Consider the following 20,000-nt stretch of genomic DNA (forward strand, 5'->3'; position numbering starts at 1 on the left):
TATCTCTGTTTTACCTTCTCTACCCTATCTCTGTGTGTTTACCTCTCTCCCATATCTATGTTGTGTTACCTCTCTCCCTATCTCGGGTTTAACTTCTCTCCCCTAATCTATGTGTTTACCTTCTATCCCTATCTCTCTGTGTTAACTTCTCTCCCCTTTATCTCTCATTCTCTCCTCGTCCCTCTCTCTGTGTGTTTACTCTCTCTCCCCTATCTCTGTGTTTACCTTCTCTCCCCTATCTCTGTGTTTACCTTCTCTCCCCTATCTCTGTGTTTACCTTCTCTCCCTATCTCTGTTTTCCTTCTCTCCCCTATCTCTGTGTTTACCTTCTCTCCCCTATCTCTGTGTTTACCTTCTCTCCCCTATCTCTGTGTGTTTACCTTCTCTCCCCTATCTCTGTGTTTACCTTCTCTCCCCTATCTCTGTGTGTTTACCTTCTCTCCCCTATCTCTCTGTGTTTACCTTCTCTCCCCTATCTCTGTGTTTACCTTCTCTCCCCTATCTCTCTGTGTTTACCTTCTCTCCCCTATCTCTGTGTGTTTACCTTCTCTCCCCTATCTCTGTGTTTACCTTCTCTCCCCTATCTCTGTGTTTACCTTCTCTCCCCCTATTCTCTTGTGTTTACCTTCTCTCCCCTATCTCTGTGTTTACCTTCTCTCCCCTATCTCTGTGTTTACCTTCTCTCCCCTATCTCTGTGTGTTTACCTTCTCTCCTCTATCTCTGTGTGTTTACCTTCTCTCCCCTATCTCTGTGTTTACCTTCTCTCCCCTATCTCTGTGTTTACCTTCTCTCCCCTATCTCTGTGTTTACCTTCTCTCCCCTATCTCTCTGTGTTTACCTTCTCTCCCCTATCTCTGTGTTTACCTTCTCTCCCCTATCTCTGTGTGTTACCTTCTCTCCCCTATCTCTGTGTTTACCTTCTCTCCCCTATCTCTGTGTTTACCTTCTCTCCCCTATCTCTGTGTATTTACCTTCTCTCCCCTATCTCTGTGTTTACCTTCTCTCCCCTATCTCTGTGTGTTTACCTTCTCTCCCCTATCTCTGTGTTTACCTTCTCTCCCCTATCTCTGTATTTACCTTCTCTCCCCTATCTCTGTGTGTTTACCTTCTCTCCCCTATCTCTGTGTTTACCTTCTCTCCCCTATCTCTGTGTGTTTACCTTCTCTCCCCTATCTCTCTGTGTGTTTACCTTCTCTCCCCTATCTCTGTGTGTTTACCTTCTCTCCCCTACCTCTGTGTTTACCTTCTCTCCCCTATCTCTGTGTGTTTACCTTCTCTCCCCTATCTCTGTATTTACCTTCTCTCCCCTATCTCTCTGTGTGTTTACCTTCTCTCCCCTATCTCTGTGTGTTTACCTTCTCTCCCCTATCTCTGTGTTTACCTTCTCTCCTCTATCTCTGTGTTACCTTCTCTCCACTATCTCTGTGTTTACCTTCTCTCCCCTATCTCTGTGTGTTTACCTTCTCTCCCCTATCTCTGTGTGTTTACCTTCTCTCCCCTATCTCTCTGTGTTTACCTTCTCTCCCCTATCTCTCTGTGTTTACCTTCTCTCCCCTATCTCTGTGTTTACCTTCTCTCCCCTATCTCTGTGTTTACCTTCTCTCCCCTATCTCTGTGTTTACCTTCTCTCCCCTATCTCTGTGTTTACCTCCTCTCCCCTATCTCTGTGTTTACCTTCTCTCCCCTATCTCTGTGTTTACCTTCTCTCCCCTATCTCTGTGTTTACCTCCTCTCCCCTATCTCTCTGTGTTTACCTTCTCTCCTATCTCGTGTTCCTTCTCTCCCCTATCTCTGTGTTTACCTTCTCTCCCCTATCTCTCTGTGTTTACCTTCTCTCCCCTATCTCTGTGTTTACCTTCTCTCCCCTATCTCTCTGTGTTTACCTTCTCTCCCATATCTCTGTGTTTACCTTCTCTCCCCTATCTCTCTGTGTTTGCCTTCTCTCCTCTATCTCTGTGTTTACATTCTCTCCCCTATCTCTGTGTTTACATTCTCTCCCCTATCTCTGTGTTTACCTTCTCTCCCCTATCTCTGTGTGTTTACATTCTCTCCCCTATCTCTGTGTTTACATTCTCTCCCCTATCTCTCTGTATTTATCTTCTCTCCCATATCTCTGTGTGTTTACCTTCTCTCCCCTATCTCTGTGTTTACCTTCTCTCCCGGGGTGACAGAGACCCTCCAGACACAGTGTGTGTACGAGGGGTAACCGTTTGGGTAACCGGGCGACGAGAAGTTACCTGTCGACTCCTGTAGGGTCTCCCCGCATGCTACACACACACACACACACACACACACACACACACACACACACACACACACACACACACACACACACACACACACACACACACACACACACACACACACACACACACACACACAGAGAGAGAGAGAGAAAGTTAAACTCTTCTCTGTCATTGGTATAAGCCCCACCCCTTTTACACTTCTTCCGTTTAAACCCAAATTCAAATTCACGCTTCTTTGTTGGCATGAAAAACATTGTATCAATATCGCCAAAAATGTAAATGGTATTAAATTATAATAAAAATAATAACAATAACAACAATGAAATGGTAACAGTCAACAGTAGAAAAATAATACATCTAAAAGGCTAAACATTAAAAATTAACCATCTCTACTCCCATCTCTCTCTATCTTTACCATCTCTACTCCCATCTCTCTCTCTGTCTTTACCATCTCTACTCCCATCTCTCTCTCTCTATCTTTACCATCTCTACTCCCATCTCTCTCTCTGTCTTTACCATCTCTACTCCCATCTCTCTCTCTGTCTTTATCATCTCTACTCCCATCTCTCTATCTTTACCATCTCTACTCCCATCTCTCTCTCTCTCTCTACCATCTCTACTCCCATCTCTCTCTCTGTCTTTACCATCTCTACTCCCATCTCTCTCTCTGTCTTTACCATCTCTACTCCCATCTCTCTCTCTCTATCGTTACCATCTCTACTCCCATCTCTCTCTCTGTCTTTACCATCTCTACTCCCATCTCTCTCTCTCTATCTTTACCATCTCTACTCCCATCTCTACTCCCATCTCTCTCTCTTTACCATCTCTACTCCCATCTCTCTCTCTCTCTCTCTTTACCATCTCTACTCCCATCTCTCTCTCTATCTTTACCATCTCTACTCCCATCTCTCTCTCTCTATCTTTACCATCTCTACTCCCATCTCTCTCTCTGTCTTTACCATCTCTACTCCCATCTCTCTCTCTCTCTCTATCTTTACCATCTCTACTCCCATCTCTACTCCCATCTCTCTCTCTCTATCTTTACCATCTCTACTCCCATCTCGCTCTCTCTATCTTTACCATCTCTACTCCCATCTCTCTCTCTGTCTTTACCATCTCTACTCCCATCTATCTCTCTCTCTACCATCTCTACTCCCATCTCTCTCTCTCTCTCTCTTTACCATCTCTACTCCCATCTCTACTCCCATCTCTCTCTCTCTATCTTTACCATCTCTACTCCCATCTCTACTCCCATCTCTCTCTCTATCTTTATCATCTCTACTCCCATCTCTTTCTCTATCTTTACCATCTCTACTCCCATCTCTCTCTCTAACTTTATCATCTCTACTCCCATCTCTCTCTATCTTTACCATCTCTACTCCCATCTCTCTCTCTAACTTTATCATCTCTACTTCCATCTCTCTCTCTATCTTTACCATCTCTACTTCCATCTCTCTCTCTATCTTTATCATCTCTACTCCCATCTCTCTCTCTGTCTTTACCATCTCTACTCCCATCTCTCTCTCTATCTTTACCATCTCTACTCCCATGTCTCTCTCTATCTTTACCATCTCTACTCCCATCTCTCTCTCTATCTTTACCATCTCTTCTCCCATCTCTCGCTCTCTATCTTTATCATCTCTTCTTCCATCTCTCTCCAGCTTTACCATCTCTACTCCCATCTCTCTCTATCTTTACCATCTCTTCTCCCATCTCTCTCTCTATCTTTATCATCTCTTCTTCCATCTCTCTCTATCTTTACCATCTCTACTCCCATCTCTCTCTCTCTCTTTACCATCTCTACTCCCATCTCTCTCTCTCTCTTTATCATCTCTTCTCCCATCTCTCTCTCTATCTTTACCATCTCTACTCCCATCTCTCTCTATCTTTACCATCTCTTCTCCCATCTCTCTCTCTCTATCTTTATCATCTCTTCTTCCATCTCTCTCTATCTTTACCATCTCTACTCCCATCTCTCTCTCTCTCTGTCTTTACCATCTCTACTCCCATCTCTCTCTCTGTCTTTACCATCTCTACTCCCATCTCTCTCTATCTTTACCATCTCTACTCAAATCTCTCTCTATCTTTACCATCTCTACTCCCATCTCGCTCTCTCTATCTTTATCATCTCTTCTCCCATCTCTTTCTCTATCTTTACCATCTCTACTCCCATCTCTCTCTCTATCTTTACCATCTCTACTCCCATCTCTCTCTCTCTCTCTATCTTTACCATCTCTACTCCCATCTCTACTCCCATCTCGCTCTCTCTATCTTTACCATCTCTACTCTCATCTCTCTCTCTATCTTTATCATCTCTTCTCCCATCTCTCTCTCTATCTTTACCATCTCTACTCCCATCTCTACTCCCATCTCTCTCTCTCTATCTTTACCATCTCTACTCCCATCTCTACTCCCATCTCTCTCTCTCTATCTTTACCATCTCTACTCCCATCTCTCTCTCTATCTTTACCATCTCTACTCCCATCTCTCTCTCTGTCTTTACCATCTCTACTCCCATCTCTACTCCCATCTCTCTCTCTATCTTTACCATCTCTACTCAAATCTCTCTCTATCTTTACCATCTCTTCTCCCATCTCTCTCTCTCTGTCTTTATCATCTCTTCTTCCATCTCTCTCTATCTTTCACATCTCTTCATCCTATTTCTCCCTCCATCTCTCTCTCATCTCTCCCTCATCTCTTTCTCCTTCTCTGTCTTCATCTCTCGCTCCATCTCTCTCCATTTCTTCATATCTCCCTCCATCTCTCCCTCCTTCTCTCCCTCCATATCTCCCTCCATCTCTCCCTCCATCTCTCGTTCCATATCTCCCTCCAAATCTCTTTCCTTCTCTCCCTCCATCTCTCTCGTAGTGAGATGAGTCACATGTGCCGTCCTCTCCCATCATGCATGCTGTTTTTACCCAGAGTGCCCTAGGGCCCGGCTCATCTGTCAGTTGTCACATATGACCTCATAAGGACTACAGCTGGGTCCACCACACACATACACAAGTACGCACACACGCATGAATGCTCACTCACACACACATCTTATACACAGACACCAGGAGAGTATGTGCAGATGTTGAGCCAAAGTTGCTTCAATAGACTGTCAGAATAGAATGTTACAACAGAATGTTACAACAGAATGTTAGAATAGAATGTCAGAATAGATTGTTACAATAGAATGTCAGAATAGATTGTTACAATAGAATGTCAGAATAGATTGTTACAATAGAATGTCAGAATAGATTGTTACAATAGAATGTCAGAATAGATTGTTACAATAGAATGTCAGAATAGAATGTCAGAATAGATTGTTACAATAGAATGTTACAATAGAATGTCAGAATAGATTGTTACAATAGAATGTCAGAATAGATTGTTACAATAGAATGTCAGAATAGATTGTTACAATAGAATGTTAGAATAGATTGTTACAATAGAATGTCAGAATAGATTGTTAGAATATAATGTTAGAATAGAAAGTTCCAGAAAAGGTCCAGTTACCAGGACCACAAAGACAAATTCCATCTGGACATCGTTGCCCCAGAGCAGTGATTCCCAAACGTTTTATAGTCCCGTCCCCCTTCAGACATTCAACCTCCAGCTGTACCCCCTCTAGCACCAGGGTCAGCTGTACCCCCTCTAGCACCACAGTCAGCACACTCTCAAATGTTGTTTTTTGCCATCATCGTAAGCCTGCCACACTCACACATAAGAATGAGTGTGAGGTTTTATCACAACCCTGCTGCGGAGAGCGTGATCACACAGTCGTCCAGAACAGCTGATGATCTCATGCATATGTCAGAGTCACTTGCCTCGAAGCGAGCATAGAAGTCATTTAGCTCGTCTGGTAGGCTCGTGTCACTGGGCAGCTCGCGGCTGTGCTTCCCTTTGTAGTCTGCAATGGTTTCCAAGCCCTGCCACATCCGACGAGCGTCAGAGCCGGTGTAGTACGATTCAATCTAAGTCCTGTGTTGACGCTTTGCCTGTTTGATGGTTTGTCGGAGGGTATAGCGGGATCTCTTATAAACTTCTGGGTTAGAGTCCTTGAAAGTGGCAGCTCTGCCATTTAGCTCAGTGCGAATGTTGCCTGTAGTCCATGGCTTCTGGTTGGGATATGTACGTACGGTCACTGTTGGGACGACGTCCTCGATGTACTTATTGATGAAGCCGCTGACTGAGGTGGTGTACTCCTCAATGCCATCGGAAGAATCCCAGAACATATTCCAGTCTGTGCTAGCAAAACAGTCCTGTAGCTTAGCATGTGCTTCATCAGTCCACTTCCTTATTGACAGAGTCACTGGTTCTTCCTGCTTTCATTTTTGCTTGTAAGCAGGAATCAGGAGGATGGAATTATGGTCAGATTTTCCAAATGGAGGGCGAGGGAGAGCTTTGTACACGTCTCTGTGTGTGGAGTAAAGGTGGTCTACAGTTTTTTCCCCTTTGGTTGCACATGTGACATGCTGATAGAAATTCGGTAAAACTAATTTAAGTTTCCCTGCATTAAAGTCTCCGGCCCTCAAACCTTAGGGTTAGGGGTTAGGGGTTAGGTTTAGGGGTTAGGTTTAGGGGTTAGGTTTAGGGGTTAGGGGTTAGGGGTTAGGTTTAGTTTGAGGGTTAGGGATTAGGGGTTAAGGGTTAGGTTTAGTTTGAGGGTTAGGGATTAGGGGTTAAGGGTTAGGTTTAGTTTGAGGGTTAGGGATTAGGGGTTAAGGGTTAGGTTTAGTTTGAGGGTTAGGGATTAGGGGTTAAGGGTTAGGTTTAGTTTGAGGGTTAGGGGTTAGGGGTTAGGGATTAGGGGTTAAGGGTTAGGGATTAGGGGTTAAGGTTTAGGGGTTAAGGGTTAGGGTTAGGGGTTAAGGGTTAGGGGTTAAGAGTTAGGGGTTAAGAGTTAGGGGTTAAGGTTTAGGGGTTAAGGGTTGAGGGTTAGGGTATACGGGTTAGGGGTTAAGGGTTAAGGGTTAAGGGTTAAGGGTTAGGGTTAGTTAGAGGGTTAGGTTAGGGAAAATAGAACTTTGAATGGGAAGACATGGGAAGACATGGGAAGACATGGGAAGACATGTTTTGGTCCCCACTTGGATAGTAAAACCAACATGTTTTGAGTTCACACACACATTCAGAGGGAAGAACACATGACATCACCGTCTCTGTGGAACCTGACTGGCTGGAGGGAGGAAACACATCACCGTCTCTGTGGAACCTGACTGGCTGGAGGGAGGAAACACATTTCTTCTGCTATGTGACTGGCTGGAGGGAGGAAACACATTTCTTCTGCTATGTGACTGGCTGGAGGGAGGAAACACATTTCTTCTGCTATGTGACTGACACCTCAGAGAGCAGAAGAAGAAGAGTCCCTGATGAGAAAGGCCAGTAAGCCACTCACTCACACACACTCACTCACACACAGTACACAGAAACACACACACTCACTCACACACAGTACACAGACCTACCGGGGCATCTGTAGAGCTTCCTGGCCTGAGTTATATCTCCTTTACTGAGTCTGGTTCTCTGGCCAATGGCAGGACGGATCCCATTCTCATCTCTAGATGGGAGGATGGTGTCTAGAAACATACCTCTGGATGGAGGGAGGGGGGAGGGGAGGGGGGGGGGGGGAGGGAGGGAGGGAGGGAGGGAGGGAGGGAGGGATGGAGGGAGAGAGGGAGGGGGGATGGAGGGAGAGAGGGAGGGAGGGAGGGAGGGAGGGAGGGAGGGAGGGAGGGAGGGAGGGACGGAGGGGGGGAGAGATGGGGAGGGAGGGAGGGGGGAGGGAGGGGGGATGGAGGGAGAGAGGGAGGGAGGGAGGGAGGGGGGAGTTAGAGTTAAACAAAAGTTACATGGTGTGTGTGTGTGTGTGTGTGTGTGTGTGTGTGTGTGTGTGTGTGTGTGTGTGTGTGTGTGTGTGTGTGTGTCTGTGTGTGTGTGTGTGTGTGTGTGTGTGTGTGTGTGTGTGTGTGTGTGTGTGTGTGTGTGTGTCTGTGTCTGTGTCTGTGTGTGTGTGTGTGTGTGTGTGTGTGTGTGTGTGTGTGTGTGTGTGTGTGTGTGTGTGTGTGTCTGTGTCTGTGTGTGTGTGTGTGTGTGTGTGTGTGTCTGTGTGTGTGTGTGTGTGTGTGTGTGTGTCTGTGTGTGTGTGTGTGTGTGTGTGTGTGTGTGTGTGTGTTACCGTGAGAAGGTGTTCCTAGCGTAATGCATGATGCTGTCGAAGTCGTAAGGCTCTCCCAGTGAGTTCACCTCTCCTGGTTCCATCTTCAGGAAGTTATACTCCTGACCTGGGGACAACACACTCTCAGAGACACAGATAGGGACAACACACTCTCAGAGACACAGATAGAGACAACACACTCGCAGAGACACAGATAGAGACAACACACTCTCAGAGACACACAGATAGAGACAACACACTCTCAGAGACACAGATAGGGACAACACACTCTCAGAGACACAGATAGAGACAACACACTCTCAGAGACACAGATAGAGACAACACACTCTCAGAGACACAGATAGAGACAACACACTCTCAGAGACACAGATAGAGACAACACACTCTCAGAGACACACAGATAGAGACAACACACTCTCAGAGACACAGATAGAGACAACACACTCTCAGAGACACAGATAGAGACAACACACTCTCAGAGACACACAGATAGAGACAACACACTCTCAGAGACACAGAGAGAGACAACACACTCTCAGAGACACAGATAGAGACAACACACTCTCAGAGACACACAGATAGAGACAACACACTCTCAGAGACACACAGATAGAGACAACACACTCTCAGAGACACAGAGAGAGACAACACACTCTCAGAGACACAGATAGAGACAACACACTCTCAGAGACACACAGATAGAGACACAGATAGAGACAACACACTCTCAGATACACACAGATAGAGACAACACACTCTCAGATACACACAGATAGAGACACAGATAGAGACACACAGATGCACCATCGAGAGCATCCTGACGGGTTGCATCACTGCCTGTTCGTCCGTCCCTGTCTGTTACCTGGTTGTATGTTGTCTCTGATGATGGTGACGTGATCGTCTCGGTCGGGCCGGGTATGTTCATGCCAGAACCCGATTACGTGACCCAACTCATGAACCACGATGCCAAACTTATCACAGTTCTTCCCTATCGATATCGCCTGAGGACCGTTACCACGACGACCCACGTAGGAGCAACAGCTGGAGAGAGAGGGACAAAGAAACAAAGACAGGAAGAGAGAGAAAGAGGGATAAAGAGACAAAGACAAGAAGAGAGCGAGGGACAAAGAGACAAAGAGACAAAGACAGCGGGAGAGAGAGGGACGAAGAGACAAAGACAAGAAGAGAGAGAGGGACAAAGAGACAAAGACAGGAAGTGAGAGAGGGAAACAGAAAGAGAGAGAAACAGAGAGAGAGACAGAGAGAGAAACAGAGACAGAGAGATAGAGAGAGACAGAGACAGAGACAGAGACAGAGAGAGAGAGAGAGAGAGAGAGAGAGAGAGAGAGAGAGAGAGAGAGAGAGAGAGAGAGAGAGAGACAGAGACAGAGACAGAGAGAGAGAGAGAGAGAGAGAGAGAGAGAGAAACAGAAAGAGAGAGAAACAGAGAGAGAGAGACAGAGAGAGAGAGACAGAGAGAGAGAAACAGAGAGAGAGAGAGAGAGAAACAGAGAGAGAGACAGAGAGAGCACGAGAGAGAGAGACAGAGACAGAGAGAGAGACAGAGACAGAGAGAGAGAGAGAGAGACAGAGAGAGACAGAGAGAGAGAGAGAGAGAGAGAGACAGAGAGAGAGAGAGAAACAGAAAGAGATAGAAACAGAGAGAGAGAGACAGAGAGAGAGAGAGAGACAGAGAGAGAGAGAGAGAGAGAGAGAGAGAGAGAGAGAGAGAGAGAGAGAGAGAGAGAGAGAGAGACAGAGAGACAGAGAGAGAGAGAGAAACAGAAAGAGAGAGAAACAAACCAGTTAAAATTGGTTAAAATTGGCAAAAAAACACACACATTTCTTCACACAGGGTCGTGGGGTGAGACAGGGATGCAGCTTAAGCCCCACCCTCTTCAACATATATATCAACGAATTGGCGCGGGCACTAGAACAGTCTGCAGCACCCGGTCTCACCCTACTAGAATCCGAAGTCAAATGTCTACTGTTTGCTGATGATCTGGTGCTTCTGTCACCAACCAAGGAGGGCTTACAGCAGCACCTAGATCTTCTGCACAGATTCTGTCAGACCTGGGCCCTGACAGTAAATCTCAGTAAGACCAAAATAATGGTGTTCCAAAAAAGGTCCAGTCACCAGGACCACAAATTCCATCTAGACACCGTTGCCCTAGAGCACACAAAAAACTATACATACCTCGGCCTAAACATCAGCACCACAGGTAACTTCCACAAAGCTGTGAACGATCTGAGAGACAAGGCAAGAAGGGCCTTCTATGCCATCAAAAGGAACATAAATTTCAACATACCAATTAGGATCTGGCTAAAAATACTTGAATCAGTCATAGAGCCCATTGCCCTTTATGGTTGTGAGGTCTGGGGTCCGCTCACCAACCAAGATTTCACAAAATGGGACAAACACCAAATTGAGACTCTGCATGCAGAATTCTGCAAAAATATCCTCCGTGTACAACGTAGAACACCAAATAATGCATGCAGAGCAGAATTAGGCCGATACCCACTAATTATCAAAATCCAGAAAAGAGCCGTTAAATTCTACAACCACCTAAAAGGAAGCGATTCCCAAACCTTCCATAACAAAGCCATCACCTACAGAGAGATGAACCTGGAGAAGAGTCCCCTAAGCAAGCTGGTCCTGGGGCTCTGTTCACAAACACAAACAGACCCCACAGAGCCCCAGGACAGCAGCACAATTAGACCCAACCAAATCATGAGAAAACAAAAAGATAATTACTTGACACATTGGAAAGAATTAACAGAAAAACAGAGCAAACTAGAATGCTATTTGGCCCTAAACAGAGAATACACAGTGGCAGAATACCTGACCACTGTGACTGACCCAAACTTAAGGAAAGCTTTGACTATGTACAGACTCAGTGAGCATAGCCTTGCTATTGAGAAAGGCCGCCGTAGGCAGACATGGCTCTCAAGAGAAGACAGGCTATGTGCACACTGCCCACAAAATGAGGTGGAAACTGAGCTGCACTTCCTAACCTCCTGCCCAATGTATGACCATATTAGAGAGACATATTTCCCTCAGATTACACAGATCCACAAAGAATTTGAAAACAAATCCAATTTTGATAAACTCCCATATCTACTGGGAGAAATTCCACAGTGTGCCATCACAGCAGCAAGATTTGTGACCTGTTGCCACAAGAAAAGGGCAACCAGTGAAGAACAAACACCATTGTAAATACAACCCATATTTATGCTTATTTATTTTAACTTGTGTGCTTTAACCATTTGTACATTGTTACAACACTGTATACAGTGATCCCTCGCCACTTCGCGGTTCACTTATCGCGGATTCGCTATTTCGCGGATTTTCATAATGCATTTTTTTTTTTTTTTTGGTGCATTGTGCTCTGCATTCTGATTCGCTAAAAACTCACTCCCGCTTCTTGTATCAAAACATGCTACGAATTGTGCTATCATTTTGTCGTCTCGTGCAGTTATGTGTACGTACATAAAACAGCTTGGCAAATTTACATTAAGTTGGCCAAATTATCTTGTAATTTCGAACATCTCCTAAACCCATAATGTCGACGAAACGGCCTACACGTGAGTCACTGTATTTGTATACATGTAATAGTTGCTAATTGTAAAAAAAAAAAAAGTTTTCTATTTCGCGGATTTCACTTATCGCGGGTCATTTTCGGAACGTAACCCCCGCGATAAACGAGGGATTACTGTATATATAATATAACATTTGTAATGTCTTTATTGTTTTGAAACTTCTGTATGTGTAATGTTTACTGTTAATTTGTATTGTTTATTTCACTTTTGTATAATATCTACCTCACTTGCTTTGGCAATGTTAACACATGTTTCCCATGCCAATAAAGCCCCTTGAATTGAATTGAAATTGAGAGACAGAGACAGAGACATAGAGAGAGAGAGAGAGAGAGACAGAGAGAGAGAGAGAAACAGAAAGAGAGAGAAACAGAGAGAGAGAGACAGAGAGAGAGAGACAGAGAGAGAGAAACAGAGAGAGAGACAGAGAGAGCACGAGAGAGAGAGACAGAGAGAGCACGAGAGAGACAGAGACAGAGAGAGAGAGAGAGAGAGAGAGAGACAGAGAGAGAGAGAGAGAGAGACAGAGAGAGAGAGAGAGAAACAGAAAGAGAGAGAAACAGAGAGAGAGAGAGAGACAGAGAGAGAGAGAGAGAGAGAGAGACAGAGAGAGAGAGAGAGAGAGAGAGAGAGAGAGAGAGAGAGACAGAGAGACAGAGAGAGAGAGAGAGAGAGAGAGAGAGAGAGAGAGAGAGAGAGAGAGAGAGAGAGACAGAGAGAGACAGAGAGAGAGAGAGAGAGACAGAGAGAGACAGAGAGAGACAGAGACAGAGAGAGAAACAGAAAGAGAGAATGAGTGTTTTTTCTTTCACTATTGCTGTTTCTATAGTCATTGGTTTTCTGAAACACCCACATTTCCTTTAGGAACTGTCCTGTTATAGCTCTGACCACTGGTTTTCTGAGAAGATTCGTTTCTCTGACAGCTGAGTGAGTGTGTGTGTGTGTGTGCGCGCGCGTGTGTGTGTGTGTGTGTGTGTGTGTGTGTGTGTGTGTGTGTGTGTGTGTGTGTGTGTGTGTGTGTGTGTGCGTGTGCGTGTGCGTGTGTGTGAAGCACATTTATCTGACAGCTGCCTCGCTCTGAGGCGGGACACACACACACACACACACACACACACACACACAACCTGATTCAAAACACACACTTACAGCAAAACACACACACTCATTCTGACAGGACCATACACACACACACACACACACACACACACACACACACACACACACACACACACACACACACACACACACACACACACGTGACTCATTTCAAGGAAACTAGGCTTATGTCCCGAGTCCCTACTTCAGAGGCATTTGAACACATTTTTTGGCAGAAATGACTTCCGGAACATGTGAACTTTCACGTAGTAACAACCTTGTATTCCATCTGTAAATACTAATAAAATGGTTTAAATTACGAGCCTAGTTTGGTTTAGCCACGGAAAAAGCCAGGAACCTTCCCACAAGCCATGATTGGATGAGATAACGAATGGGCTGGACACGCCGAGAGATGAGTTGGGATTGGTCTGATGGGCTGGACACGCCGAGAGATGAGTTGTGATTGGTCTGATGGGCTGGATACGCCGAGAGATGAGTTGGGATTGGTCTGATGGGCTGGACACGCCGAGAGATGAGTTGTGATTGGTCTGATGGGCTGGATACGCCGAGAGATGAGTTGGGATTGGTCTGATGGGCTGGACACGCCGAGAGATGAGTTGGGATTGGTCTGATGGGCTGGACACGCCGAGAGATGAGTTGGGATTGGTCTGATGGGCTGGACACGCCGAGAGATGAGTTGGGATTGGTCTGCCATGTAGCACGTGTCTGTCTATAACATGAGCTGGTCAGTATGTGTACAGTAAGTACATCTTTATAAAGTGGATTTGTTTTGAAAGATATCACGAAGAATTGGCACACGTGTTGCTAAGACTCTTCACTTTCTGGAGGACCGAGTTTGGAAATCAGTGGAAATGTCCGGGTGGAAGCACGTACGATAGCTAAGGAGATTCTGCCATTTGATTCCAAATGCAGATGGAGTCGAACGAGGGAACACACAGAAGGCTGTTGTATAAAACACTTTTCTCTCCGGATTACATCTTCAAACTAATGGGCAACCACGGCATCTGTGACAGAGAGGGAGAGAAGCATCCATCCATCGTATACAGGTAAGAGAGTTTAGCTAGCTGTATGTTGAGACATTATACTGTTCTACTTTTGTCAGGAAGTCGTTTTTCATTGCAAGTTAAAGCGTACTGTTACCTAGCTAGCTAACGTTACGTGTAGGATCTGTGTAGTAGTGTTATGTGTATCTCAAAGCCATTTGCATTGCTCGTTATAGCCTAATGTTAGCTAGCTAGCTAACATTGAACCTAGCTAGTTAGCTAGCTTTAGATTCATGCAAGGTAGTAAAGTTATAAATTGGGATTATGGTGTTCCCCTCGTTTGTGTCTGGAAGTAGCTAGCAAGCCAGCCAATGTTAGCCAGTTAGCTCGGGTGCTTGACTGCTGTTAGGTCAGAACGCTAGGATCAAGCCTACTCCTCGGCCAGAGGGTCCAGTGTGAGGTCAGAACGCTAGGATCATCCCTACTCCTCGGCCAGAGGGTCCAGTGTGAGGTCAGAACGCTAGGATCAACCCTACTCCTCGGCCAGAGGGTCCAGTGGGAGGTCAGAACGCTAGGATCAACCCTACTCCTCGGCCAGAGGGTCCAGTGTGAGGTCAGAACGCTAGGATCAACCCTACTCCTCGGCCAGAGGGCCCAGTGTGAGGTCAGAACGCTAGGATCAACCCTACTCCTCGGCCAGAGGGTCCAGTGTGAGGTCAGAACTCTAGGATCAACCCTACTCCTCGGCCAGAGGGTCCAGTGTGAGGTCAGAACGCTAGGATCAACCCTACTCCTCGGCCAGAGGGTCCAGTGGGAGGTCAGAACGCTAGGATCAACCCTACTCCTCGGCCAGAGGGTCCAGTGTGAGGTCAGAACGCTAGGATCAACCCTACTCCTCGGCCAGAGGGTCCAGTGTGAGGTCAGAACGCTAGGATCAACCCTACTCCTCGGCCAGAGGGTCCAGTGGGAGGTCAGAACGCTAGGATCAACCCTACTCCTCGGCCAGAGGGTCCAGTGTGAGGTCAGAACGCTAGGATCAACCCTACTCCTCGGCCAGAGGGTCCAGTGTGAGGTCAGAACGCTAGGATCAACCCTATTCCTCGGCCAGAGGGTCCAGTGTGAGGTCAGAACGCTAGGATCAACCCTACTCCTCGGCCAGAGGGTCCAGTGTGAGGTCAGAACGCTAGGATCAACCCTACTCCTCGGCCAGAGGGTCCAGTGTGAGGTCAGAACGCTAGGATCAACCCTACTCCTCGGCCAGAGGGTCCAGTGGGAGGTCAGAACGCTAGGATCAACCCTACTCCTCGGCCAGAGGGTCCAGTGGGAGGTCAGAACGCTAGGATCAACCCTACTCCTCGGCCAGAGGGTCCAGTGTGAGGTCAGAACGCTAGGATCAACCCTACTCCTCGGCCAGAGGGTCCAGTGGGAGGTCAGAACGCTAGGATCAACCCTACTCCTCGGCCAGAGGGTCCAGTGTGAGGTCAGAACTCTAGGATCAACCCTACTCCTCGGCCAGAGGGTCCAGTGTGAGGTCAGAACGCTAGGATCAACCCTACTCCTCGGCCAGAGGGTCCAGTGGGAGGTCAGAACGCTAGGATCAACCCTACTCCTCGGCCAGAGGGTCCAGAGTGAGGTCAGAACGCTAGGATCAACCCTACTCCTCGGCCAGAGGGTCCAGTGTGAGGTCAGAACGCTAGGATCAACCCTACTCCTCGGCCAGAGGGTCCAGTGGGAGGTCAGAACGCTAGGATCAACCCTACTTCTCGGCCAGAGGGTCCAGTGTGAGGTCAGATTGCTAGGATCAACCCTACTCCTCGGCCAGAGGTGCCAGTGGGAGGTCAGAACGCTAGGATCAACCCTACTCCTCGGCCAGAGGGTCCAGTGTGAGGTCAGAACTCTAGGATCAACCCTACTCCTCGGCCAGAGGGTCCAGTGGGAGGTCAGAACGCTAGGATCAACCCTACTCCTCGGCCAGAGGGTCCAGTGGGAGGTCAGAACGCTAGGATCAACCCTACTCCTCGGCCAGAGGGTCCAGTGTGAGGTCAGAACGCTAGGATCAACCCTACTCCTCGGCCAGAGGGTCCAGTGTGAGGTCAGAACGCTAGGATCAACCCTACTCCTCGGCCAGAGGGTCCAGTGTGAGGTCAGAACGCTAGGATCAACCCTACTCCTCGGCCAGAGGGTCCAGTGGGAGGTCAGAACGCTAGGATCAACCCTACTCCTCGGCCAGAGGGTCCAGTGTGAGGTCAGAACGCTAGGATCAACCCTACTCCTCGGCCAGAGGGTCCAGTGGGAGGTCAGAACGCTAGGATCAACCCTACTCCTCGGCCAGAGGGTCCAGTGTGAGGTCAGAACTCTAGGCTCAACCCTACTCCTCGGCCAGAGGGTCCAGTGTGAGGTCAGAACGCTAGGATCAACCCTACTCCTCGGCCAGAGGGTCCAGTGTGAGGTCAGAATGCTCTGATCAACCCTACTCCTCGGCCAGAGCGTCCAGAGTGAGGTCAGAACGCTACGAGAGCGAAGTGCTCTGAATTTACGAACAGTCAGTCTGACAGCACAGTTACAGTCACCAACGCTCTGGATAACATAAAAACAGCCTAACCAGCTCTGCTAGGGCGAGTAATGGTCAGTGAGCTGTTTTATCATTTGTGTCAGTAAGTAGCTAGCAAGTTAGCAAGTTAGCCAGATAGCTTGGGTGCTTGACTGCTGTTATTTGTATAGAACCTTCGGAGCAACCCTTAAAGAGATGGGCGGGACTAAAGCTTAAGAGGGTGTGAACGATGCTGAATGGGTGGAGACAAAGAAGAGCTCTCCAGTAGGTGTACAAAAAAGATTCAAAGGCCATTTTCTCAAAAGTGAGGTTACAAGTTTATCGACTTTCAAAGTGTTGTTGTACAGGGTCAGCCATAGTAGTATGATAGGTGTTGTTTTACAGGGTCAGTCATAGTAGTATGATAGGTGTTGTTTTACAGGGTCAGTCATAGTAGTATGATAGGTGTTGTTTTACAGGGTCAGTCATAGTAGTATGATAGGTGTTGTTTTACAGGGTCAGTCATAGTAGTATGATATGTGTTGTTTTACAGTGTCAGTCATAGTAGTATGATAGGTGTTGTTTTACAGGGTCAGTCATAGTAGTATGATAGGTGTTGTTTTACAGGGTCAGTCATAGTAGTATGATAGGTGTTGTTGTACAGGGTCAGTCATAGTAGTATGATAGGTGTTGTTGTACAGGGTCAGTCATAGTAGTATGATAGGTGTTGTTGTACAGGGTCAGTCATAGTAGTATGATAGGTGTTGTTGTACAGGGTCAGTCATAGTAGGATGATAGGTGTTGTTTTACAGGGTCAGTCATAGTAGTATGATAGGTGTTGTGTTACAGGGTCAGTCATAGTAGTATGATAGGTGTTGTTTTACAGGGTCAGTCATAGTAGTATGATAGGTGTTGTTTTACAGGGTCAGTCATAGTAGTATGATAGGTGTTGTTTTACAGGGTCAGTCATAGTAGTATGATAGGTGTTGTTGTACAGGGTCAGTCATAGTAGTATGATATGTGTTGTTACAGGGTCAGTCATAGTAGTATGATAGGTGTTGTTTTACAGGGTCAGTCATAGTAGTATGATAGGTGTTGTTTTACAGGGTCAGTCATAGTAGTATGATAGGTGTTGTTTTACAGGGTCAGTCATAGTAGTATGATAGGTGTTTGTTGTACAGGGTCAGTCATAGTAGTATGATATGTGTTTTACAGGGTCAGTCATAGTAGTATGATAGGTGTTGTTTTACAGGGTCAGTCATAGTAGTATGATAGGTGTTGTTTTACAGGGTCAGTCATAGTAGTATGATAGGTGTTGTTGTACAGGGTCAGTCATAGTAGTATGATATGTGTTTTACAGGGTCAGTCATAGTAGTATGATAGGTGTTGTTATACAGGGTCAGCCATAGTAGTATCATAGGTGTTGTTTTACAGGGTCAGTCATAGTAGTATGATAGGTGTTGTTTTACAGGGTCAGTCATAGTAGTATGATAGGTGTTGTTTTACAGGGTCAGTCATAGTAGTATGATAGGTGTTGTTTTACAGGGTCAGTCATAGTAGTATGATAGGTGCAGTGTAATGTGTTGTTGTACAGGGTCAGTCATAGTAGGATGATAGGTGTTGTTTTACAGGGTCAGTCATAGTAGTATGATATGTGTTGTTGTACAGGGTCAGCCATAGTAGTATGATAGGTGTTGTTTAACAGGGTCAGTCATAGTAGGATGATAGGTGTTGTTTTACAGGGTCAGTCATAGTAGTATGATTGGTGTTGTTTTACAGGGTCAGTCATAGTAGTATGATAGGTGTTGTTTTACAGGGTCAGTCATAGTAGTATGATAGGTGTTGTTTTACAGGGTCAGTCATAGTAGTATGATATGTGTTTTACAGGGTCAGTCATAGTAGTATGATAGGTGTTGTTTTACAGGGTCAGCCATAGTAGTATGATAGTTGTTTTACAGGGTCAGCCATAGTAGTATGATAGGTGTTGTTTTACAGGGTCAGTCATAGTAGTATGATAGGTGTTGTTTTACAGGGTCAGTCACAGTAGTATGATAGGTGTTGTTATACAGGGTCAGTCATAGTAGTATGATAGGTGTTGTTGTACAGGGTCAGTCATAGTAGTATGATAGGTGTTGTTTTACAGGGTCAGTCATAGTAGTATGATAGGTGTTGTTTTACAGAGTCAGTCATAGTAGTGCAGTGAAATGTATTGTTTTACAGGGTCAGTCATAGTAGTATGATAGGTGTTGTTTTACAGGGTCAGTCATAGTAGTGCAGTGAATGTATTGTTTTACAGGGTCAGTCATAGTAGTATGATAGGTGTTGTTTTACAGGGTCAGTCATAGTAGTATGATAGGTGTTGTTGTACAGGGTCAGTCATAGTAGTATGATAGGTGTTGTTTTACAGGGTCAGCCATAGTAGTATGATGGGTGTTGTTTTACAGGGTCAGTCATAGTAGTATGATAGGTGTTGTTTTACAGGGTCAGTCATAGTAGTATGATGGGTGTTGTTTTACAGGGTCAGTCATAGTAGTATGATAGGTGTTGTTTTACAGGATCAGTCATAGTAGTATGATAGGTGTTGTTTTACAGGGTCAGTCATAGTAGTATGATAGGTGTTGTTTTACAGGGTCAGTCATAGTAGTATGATAGGTGTTGTTGTACAGGGTCAGTCATAGTAGTATGATAGGTGTTGTTGTACAGGGTCAGCCATAGTAGTATGATGGGTGTTGTTTTACAGGGTCAGTCATAGTAGTATGATAGGTGTTGTTTTACAGGGTCAGTCATAGTAGTATGATAGGTGTTGTTGTACAGGGTCAGTCATAGTAGTATGATAGGTGTTGTTTTACAGGGTCAGTCATAGTAGTATGATAGGTGTTGTTGTACAGGGTCAGTCATAGTAGTATGATAGGTGTTGTTGTACAGGGTCAGTCATAGTAGTATGATAGGTGTTGTTTTACAGGGTCAGTCATAGTAGTATGATAGGTGTGTTTTACAGGGTCAGTCATAGTAGTATGATGGGTGTTGTTTTACAGGGTCAGTCATAGTAGTATGATAGGTGTTGTTGTACAGGGTCAGTCATAGTAGTATGATAGGTGTTGTTTTACAGGGTCAGTCACAGTAGTATGATAGGTGTTGTTGTACAGGGTCAGCCATAGTAGTATGATAGGTGCAGTGTAATGTGTTGTTGTACAGGGTCAGTCATAGTAGTATGATAGGTGTTGTTTTTACAGGGTCAGTCATAGTAGTATGATAGGTGCAGTGTAATGTGTTGTTGTACAGGGTCAGTCATAGTAGTATGATAGGTGTTGTTTTACAGGGTCAGTCATAGTAGTATGATAGGTGTTGTTTTACAGGGTCAGTC

At 45.8% G+C, this 20,000-nt stretch overlaps 1 protein-coding gene across 1 annotated transcript; it reads right to left on the minus strand.

Moving 5' to 3' along the window:
• Positions 1-2,051: 2,051 nt before the first annotated feature.
• On the minus strand, positions 2,052-9,492 carry LOC120040703 (tolloid-like protein 1; the record flags this gene model as incomplete). Its single annotated transcript, XM_038985770.1, has 4 exons — positions 2,052-2,268; positions 7,701-7,825; positions 8,411-8,516; positions 9,273-9,492. Coding segments are annotated over 4 exons (597 nt in total), but the record flags the coding sequence as incomplete, so codon positions are not given.
• Between the last annotated feature and the right edge of the window lie 10,508 nt (positions 9,493-20,000).

This window comes from Salvelinus namaycush, unplaced genomic scaffold, assembly GCF_016432855.1.
Source record: "Salvelinus namaycush isolate Seneca unplaced genomic scaffold, SaNama_1.0 Scaffold3747, whole genome shotgun sequence".
Taxonomy (NCBI): Eukaryota; Metazoa; Chordata; class Actinopteri; order Salmoniformes; family Salmonidae; genus Salvelinus; species Salvelinus namaycush.